Source organism: Geospiza fortis, unplaced genomic scaffold, assembly GCF_000277835.1.
Source record: "Geospiza fortis unplaced genomic scaffold, GeoFor_1.0 scaffold39, whole genome shotgun sequence".
Classification (NCBI taxonomy): Eukaryota; Metazoa; Chordata; class Aves; order Passeriformes; family Thraupidae; genus Geospiza; species Geospiza fortis.
This window is the reverse complement of record NW_005054660.1, coordinates 206,435-214,756: the sequence shown is the minus strand read 5'-3', so window position 1 is coordinate 214,756 and position 8,322 is coordinate 206,435. Positions and strand designations below refer to the sequence as shown.

The window sequence follows — 8,322 nt, the reverse complement described above, 5'->3', positions numbered from 1 at the left end:
AGAGCCCATAAGACATGAAATGGACACTGTCCTAGCCCTCCACTACACCATCCACTCTTTACACTGTCACCTCTGTAAGAGAGTGACCCTACAAACTCCCCACAGCAATCCAAGTTCCAGAAGGTCACAGTGCAGTTGTTCCTTATGCCACAGCAGAACCACACCACAAAAGCACATCCAGAAAACACTGAGAAGGGCTCTGTGCAGAACTGGTTCTGCTCACTCAGGTTAACGAGCCCACGAGTGGTTTCACACATGAGTGGCTGCAGGTTTCCCAGGTCAGCTCAGCAGGTTAACAGGGCTCACACGTGGCCAGGAAGGAGCTAATAAGCTCTCCAGAGAGCAAAGCTGACTCTGAGCAGTTCAGCTGATCTCAACACCCTCCAGCTAGAGCCAGAAGGGCAGCAGAGCACAATCACAGCCCAGGTGAGCACATGGTTCAGACAGCACCATCCTGCCCTGGGGCTCCCGTGGGCACTGGGAGGGGAGCAGCACCCACGGAGCACAGGCTGGGGCACTGCTCTGCTGCTGCAGCACAGCACAGGTCACAGGTACTTGCCCCTCCTCCTACCAGGCTGCTCCTTCAGGAGTGAGCAATGGGCTTAAGCAATGTCCATCTTTAGCTGCTAGAGGAAAAAAACAGCTCCTGACTGACACAGTTTGATGCAGACATGGTAAACTCAAGTGAAAGCTGGGTATCCTGCTCCATGCCATGTTTCCCTCTCAATTATGCACTCCCTAGCACCTGCTTTGTGCCACAGCTGCTCTGCAGCAGACCCTTCCATGTGCCACTTTAGCTCATCAATACAGCAAACCAGGATGTCAGTAAACTGGGCTGTTCTCCTTCAGTGACCTGAACATTCACCAAGGATATACCTGTGCAAACTAGAACAGGGCACAGGAAGATGGAGATGTGAGACTTTCACCTTTGGCTGCTACCTCAACTCAGCTGCCCTTGGAACCACAGCCTAAAGCTTCTCCATGGCAAAATCCTGTTAAAAGCTTCCCACCCATCCCACACTGCTTGTTTTAGGGGAACTACTTTTTAACATGGATCACAAGCCTGTTAAATTTTTGAGCTAATCCCCCAAAACAGTTTAATTTCTATGTGACAGAAGTAAAAGAAACTTTTCTTACCTGTTGTGATATGAAAACAATGATTTCTTTGGAACCACAAGCACTGACCCCCCACAGCACAGGTGATCCTATACCACCAACAGGTGCATCATGCACTCCATCAATCTCAGAAAACTACCTTGTTCTTTAGACAACAACTGTCTTAAGTCCATGCAAACACCTACTCTTTAAATACATGTTTTCTTTTCAAGACAGTAAGACAACATCAAAAACACAACTGAAGCTATTTTACTCTGTATTGAACCTGAAAATCTATGCCAGAATTCTTTCCACAGACAAGTTTAGAAATTCCTTTAAATTTTAAGCTAGGGCAACATTTATAGATCTTTGTACAATTAAACAGGGATAGTGAAACACCAGTTAAAGACAGCAAAGCCCTTGTCTGAGAGGTAAATACCACAAACAGAGCAGACCCTATCTGAGCAAGCCTGGGAGGGCACTCAGCTGGGAGAGGGTGTGCACAGGCAAAATGAGGTTCTCAAGTTTTGATCACTAGAAATGAATCCTACTGCTCACAGAGTTCTCTCACTCCTTCAACCACTGAAACCACATCAGAGGTTTGGAAAATCTTCTGAAAAACACTTGAAAATTTTGCAGTAGCAACACTATGTAACAAACCACCCTCACTATGCTCTGCACTGGATGAAGGTGTTCCTTCAGCTGATCTCTCATGAGGCAGCAGCCCCAACCTGTGCTGTAAGGAAGCATCTGGCAGCTCAGGAATCCAGGCCAGATCCAGCTGGGTTTACTACCAGCTAAATCACACTGACACGAGAAATAATTCACCTAAGAAAAAAATACTATTGCAGCTTACATAAGTCTCAAAGTACATCTTCCTTCTTCACCAGCCAGGTTTGAAACTATTCAAAGCTGCAACAGATTTTTAGCTAAAAAAAACCAGTTAAAAACCACTGTGTACAACATCAAAAAATCATCCCAATCCAAGTCACTAATATACCTATATACTTGTAGGAAGGACTTGCTCTATGTATGCTATAGTTATAGATATATATATATATACATATATACACACACTATATAGACTATACAGACTGTTCTAGTCATACTCTCTACCCAGTCAAGAGATGTGTCCTGATTTAATGCTATCAGGGTCAGTAAAAAATGTAGAAAGTCTCTTAAGTCGTACCCAAACCTCCCCCAGCCATGACAGAGACAGGTGATCCCTGTGACCTAACTGACCTTGTATCATTACAAAGTTGAGCATTAGTGGATGGGGGTGATTCCCTTTCCTGCATCCCAGTTGTACTGGGGCTGGCACAGGGTAGGACACAGAAACCACCTGACCACCATAAAAAGGGAAGGGATATTTGGATTCTTAGTTTATCCCACCCCTGGTAATAACAAAAATGGCAATATCCTTTGAAGTCCAGGCTATTCCAAGCTCTTCCTATCCCACTCCTGTTCCTGCTCCCCACTGCAGCAGGGAAAATGTAACAATGCCAGACTCTAGGGTCTGCCCTTGTACCCCTGTCACTCCAGAGCTCAGGGGAATGCTGCAGTACAGTCCCCTTCCAGCTGACTATGCCCTGGTAAGGTCTGACAAGTCTTTTTGTTGTTGCATTTATCATCACAAACAGATCCAGTGACATGATTCCAGTGTGTGTTCCTTTCCCAAGGCAGCAGGCACACACCCTCAGGGCAGCACTTACTGTTGAAGAACTCCTCGAAGTCGGTTTTCTCCACGCAGCACGCGTACATGCGCAGCGCCGCCACCTTCAGCTTCTGAACAAAAGAAAGGGACAACACTTGAAACATTCATCACTGAGCTGGGGAACACTGCTGGCTTTGTCCCTGAACACTGGGAACACTGGTGAACACTGTCCCTTTGTCCCACACAGCCATTTTCTGAAAACACTTCTTCTGAGAATCACCAATGCTTGAGATTTTCAGGAGCACATTAAACTATTAGATCTGCCAGTAATGGCATGAGTATAATTCATTTTGCCTTGAAGGAAAAAAAATTATTAAATGTCTTCCAAATCTAGTATGTTAAAATACTTGATATAATTACAGAAAATATAAATTAAATGGTTTTCTTTACAGAGTCTCTGAAGATCCCAATTCACAACTCCTGGTTTCCTCTAATAAATTTAAGTGATGCATACCAGTAAGAGCGTTTTGTGTAATTTAAGTTTTAAATATTAAAGAAGTCACATACCAGATATGTCCTAAAAATAGCTTTTTTTTTCCTAGAAAAGTGACACTTGACTGATTATAAGAGTGAGAAAGGAATTCCAAATGATGAACAACATGAGGTATTCCTGCATGCTTGCTCCCTGCCTGCCACTGCACCCAAAACACCTCCAGTGCATCATCTAGAACATAGACACATGTGATGCAGCTTCAAAGAGCACAATAACTAATAGCAAAAATCTTAAAGAGGAATGGCATTGGGTTTGGATTGCTCTGGTTTGGTTTTTTGTTTTTTCTAGTGACATATACCAGTGATCATCTCAGCTCACCACACTGCAGGGATGAGCACTCTGCCTGCTAAATGGCAGTTCAAATCACCAAAGTAATTATTTGTGTCTCCTTCAACCAAAAGGAAAATAAAGAAGTTGCAACTGATTGTTGAGGAAACACAGGAGCTCATTATTTTTCTTATTCAGTAATCTCAGGCTTCTGTCAAAAATCAAACATATATCTAAACTTCTTGAAGTAAAATGATTTGCATTGCTTACAGGAGTTCTGAAGGTTTCCCTTTTAAAGGAAACACTGCCTGGCCTGTGAGCAGAGAGCTCCCTGGTGAGAGTCACTGCCCCAGAGCAGGCATTACCAGACATTAAAAACATATTGTAAAAAAACAGTCCCCACAATCCAGCCCTTAAATAATGCAGGTAACAAAGGAGAAACTGATGAAATTTAATCATGGAAGTTTTAGGGTGTAGAAGAAGCATGGGGGAAGGGAGAATAAAACAGAAAAAAGCAAGAGAAATATTAAGAAACTTCCCAAAGATCTCCTGTAGAGCACGGGCAAGGCCAAGAATGAACTCAGGTCTCTTGGGCCCTAACCACAAAATAACTCTGTCCCAACCCAGGATCCCCAGCCAAAAGCAGGCAGTAAAGAGCAGCAATTAAGGAGAACTCTGAAATCAACACTTAGAGCTAACAAGAATCTTTATTACAACAATATGTACACAAGCACATGGGAGAGAAACTACACTCTCAAGAGGTTTAGCATCACCTGATTAAAGCAACTGATTTTAACCAAAATAAGTAAGCCTGTTACAAGTCATTTATCTTTGCTTTACACTTTCTGAGGAGCAGCATGCAATCAGCAATAGTTTCAGATCAGTCTCTGAAGAGGTGCACTCTGCCTTGCAGCTATTCGAAGCACCTTAAGCTTTCCATTATTTTTAATCTTTTTATTCAAATAACTGGTTTTCATTTCAACACGATTGAGCTCAGTCCTTCTTTCAAGCTGCCTTCTCCTCTCATTCTTTTGTACTCTTCCTTTGTTCAGAGAAAAAAAATTATGAATTTCATCTTTTTCTTCCACATAAGGAACCAAAAGCATCTCTCACAGAGCTGCTCTCACTTAGTCAATGTTACCAATCGTTTTATGAAAGGGCTATTTAAAAAGAAAAGGAGAAAGAGCTGGACCTATTTGTGACTCTGCCCCAGTCAGCTACCACTGAAGAGTGATTTGAGCAGCAACCACACCATATCTCATCACTGCCTGCTCAGCAGATCCTCCTGGTAAGGCTCTTACTCTGTTCTTTGATGCACAAACGAAGTGAAAATCAGATATCTGAAGAAATTCAAGAAGGATTTAGACTCTACCCAATACAGTATTGTTGCATATGTCAATGATGGCAATACATAATGGAGGTTCAAGATCTGGATTAGTAATTCCTTACATCAGAAAACAGAAATTTACATTAAAACTTATCTATTAAATACTGCTCCTATCATAAGAAAAAAAATGTGGAGGGTTTTTGGTCTGCTTTTTAGAACTATGAAACAAACAAAAGAATTATTAAATTAGTGCTTTACCCATCTGCTGTACTTGAGTGGTCCTGTGAACCCCAAGGCTTCTATTATCCTTGTAAAAGCACCCACTTTTTCTTCAGAGGACAGCAAGGAATCTTTTGCAGAAAGATGCTGTAAAATTGAAATAGCACATATTTCAGTCTCAGCACTTAAATCTGACACATTTTAGATAGCAAAGTTACAAATTTAACAGAGAATTTAAGGGTTTTATTGCCTGTTTTCTTTGTTCAACTGTTTTTTAAACAAAAAACACTGTTTAGGTCTCCTCTGAAAATATTCCACTGGTTTTCATATGTGCCATTCCTCTGTGTATGAATACAAAAATTGTATAACCATTGTGATAACAACATCCCATTGGAAGCTCAAATATTTAATATTTACAGAAACTTGCTTTCCAAAATATGGCTCCTATCCTAGACTCCCATATTCATTCTAAGTGTCTTTACTTGGGCTTAAGTCTTTTGCAGATAAAATGAGCAAACAAATCACAGAAACAGAGTAAATAAAGCTAACCTTTCACATTCCCTCTCTTCCTCTCACAGGCATTCTACAGTAATTATGCATTACACAAACCAATCAGCTCTGTTTTAAAACCAATGAAGATACATGAACCCACCATTCTTACCAAAGAGCTCCCCCAGACTCTTACTCCCTTTACAGTTAATCTGCAGAGTATTTGCAGAAAATCCAGATCAGCAAAGTACTTAGTCAGCAATGATTTGCAGTGTGTGCAAACATGAAGATAAATGTTCTCTTCCAGACTCACTACACACCTTAAACACCCCTGGGCTGATGCTGTGGCTCTAGCCCAATGGACAGATGGGGACAGGGGAGAGAATTGGGAGGGTAAAAGTGAGAAAATTGAAGGGTTGAGATAAGGGCAGTAAAACAAAAGCCAGAGACACAAGCAAAGCCAAAGGAGGAATTGATCCCCCACTTTCCCAGGGCAGGCAGGTGCTAAACCATCCCCAGGGCACCTGGTCTCCATCAGAGTAACATCACACCAATGTCCCCCACTTCCACCTTCTTCCCAAGCTTTATATGTGAGAATGATGCTGGATGGTCTGGACTGTCCCTGGGGTCAGCTGGGATCAGCTGTCCTCACTGTGTCCCTGCTGTGTCCCCACAATTCCTTGTGCACCCCCAGCTACTCCACTGGTGGGGAGAGGAGCAGGAAATGCCTCAGCCTTGTGTCAGCCCTGCTCAGTAACTCAAACATGCCTGGGATGTCAGGGCTGTGTCCAGCGCAAATCACAAATCCAAACCACAACCCATACCAGCTACCAGGAAGAAAATTTACCCTCCCCCAGCCCAAAGCAGCACAACTGGTAAGAAAACTTTATGGCATTCTGCCCCAGCAGCAGCCATCAGCCAGCTGTAATCACCACTGGTACTCCAGCAAATAATTTCCATGAATTAAGCATGCAGTATAGACTTTTTGCCATCAATAAATTACTTTTAACCTATCTATTGCACATGAACCTCCTAGGTATGATTTGAGGAAATACAGCTGAGAGCCATTATAACCTGTGACAGTAATGAGAGCAGGATGGCAGCTCCAGCAAGGACCAGGAGCAGACTCTTGGGGATGACACAAAAGCAGAGAAATACAGCACACACCCCCCCAGCCTTCTGGGATGTACCTGCCCAGCTTCTGACAGACATTCCTGCACACGAAAATGTACCTGTTCATTTTTTTGTCAGCTCCAACTGGCTACACCTTCAGCATCCCTGTGGCATTTGAAACTATTTAACCTCAGTAACACAAAGTCGTGGTATGTTGGGTTTCACAGTTTAATCATGTTAAAAAAAATCCCTTGTGCCTTTTTAAAATCCAACTTTGTAAGTTGGACTAGATGACCTTTAAAAGTCCCTTCCAACCCAAAGTATTCTATGATCATTGGACGCTCCCAATTTTCGCATAAGAACCTGCAAACAACCGTTTCCTATCCCACTTTTCAGTAACTTTTATTACTTTTATAGGCCAGTATCATACATGCATTCCTTAGTTTAGAAGGGTCCTAAAACAGGCTATTCTCATATTGAAATCTTTTCCCTTTTCTGATAATTCTCTATAGACCTCCTAGCACTAACATAGTAGTGTTTGAAATGGCATGAACGGTAAGTAAATACACATTAAGATACAGATTAAAATACAGATCCATACTCTGCACAAATTGCTATAATTAATTAAAAACTGACTGTAAAGGTGACAAAATTATAGCTCTGAGACAGAATCCATCCCTGTGTATATCCACACACAAGCCTGAGCATTTGAGATAAAATACTCTGCACTTGTGCACTGTCCATGGATGGCTGTCAGTGCCTTGAATCCTGCCATGCCCAGTGTTCAGGTAAATGGGGAGAAACACACCCAGCACCATTTTAATATCTGTCAACCTCCCAGACAGTGTAACACTGCTCAGACCTCCTGTGATAGCTCCTCCTCTGAATGCTGGTCATTAACCCTGCTCACCAGGTCCCCTGTTACCAAGGTCTGCAGAGGCTCATCCCACCCTCTGCCACACGTGATGGACCCAGTGATTCCCCTGACACCTACGTGGGTATTTAAACCAGTTTTTATTTAAACCTCCTCTTCAGGATTATGCAGTGCAATACTCCCTGCTACTCTACAAATGGCTCCTAACCTTCCATTGTAACTCCAAAATCCCCCTCCAGCCAGGCAATGGTAGGAACTGCTGAAGGCAGAGCTTGTGTCCAATAACCACTGCCACGCTCACTAAATCAACATTCATCTCCTCTACAGCAATTCAAATCACACTGAACCTCTAATGAACCCAGGCAAAACTTCACTACATGCCTCTTATCTATAAATGCATATGAAGTCTCCCTCTGTACAGGTTTTTCATTATGCAGAATAAGTTAAAAACCAAAATGATCTCAATTTGTCTGTTGTTAGCTCATCACTAAAACAAAGACTAACCAACAAGCAGGTTTCTCTAGGAAATGCCATGTTTCTTGCTTCTTTCTTCTGCAAGGCAGCCTGGACTAGCTCAAGAGATGGTGAAGGGATTTAAGCAGAGAGTGCTTGGTTCAACCTATGGATAGAGGTCTGAAGCTCATGCTGTCAATGCTAGGACTGCAGCCAAATGCAATTAAACAATCCTGTAAGAATCTGTAAAATCAGATCTAGGAAACACTGGGGTGGGG

The 8,322-nt window shown here is 42.5% G+C and overlaps 1 protein-coding gene across 1 annotated transcript in view; it reads right to left on the bottom strand.

The window, feature by feature from the left end:
- Positions 1–8,322, bottom strand: part of LOC102045375 (ubiquinol-cytochrome-c reductase complex assembly factor 1) — a 46,166-nt gene that overhangs the window by 30,682 nt on the left and 7,162 nt on the right. The window contains exons 4-5 of the mRNA XM_031064940.1: positions 5,155–5,262; positions 2,808–2,880 (exon numbers count right to left, since the gene is read on the bottom strand). Coding sequence (XP_030920800.1) covers positions 2,808–2,880; positions 5,155–5,262 — 181 coding nt within the window. The remainder of the gene's footprint in view (positions 1–2,807; positions 2,881–5,154; positions 5,263–8,322) is intronic.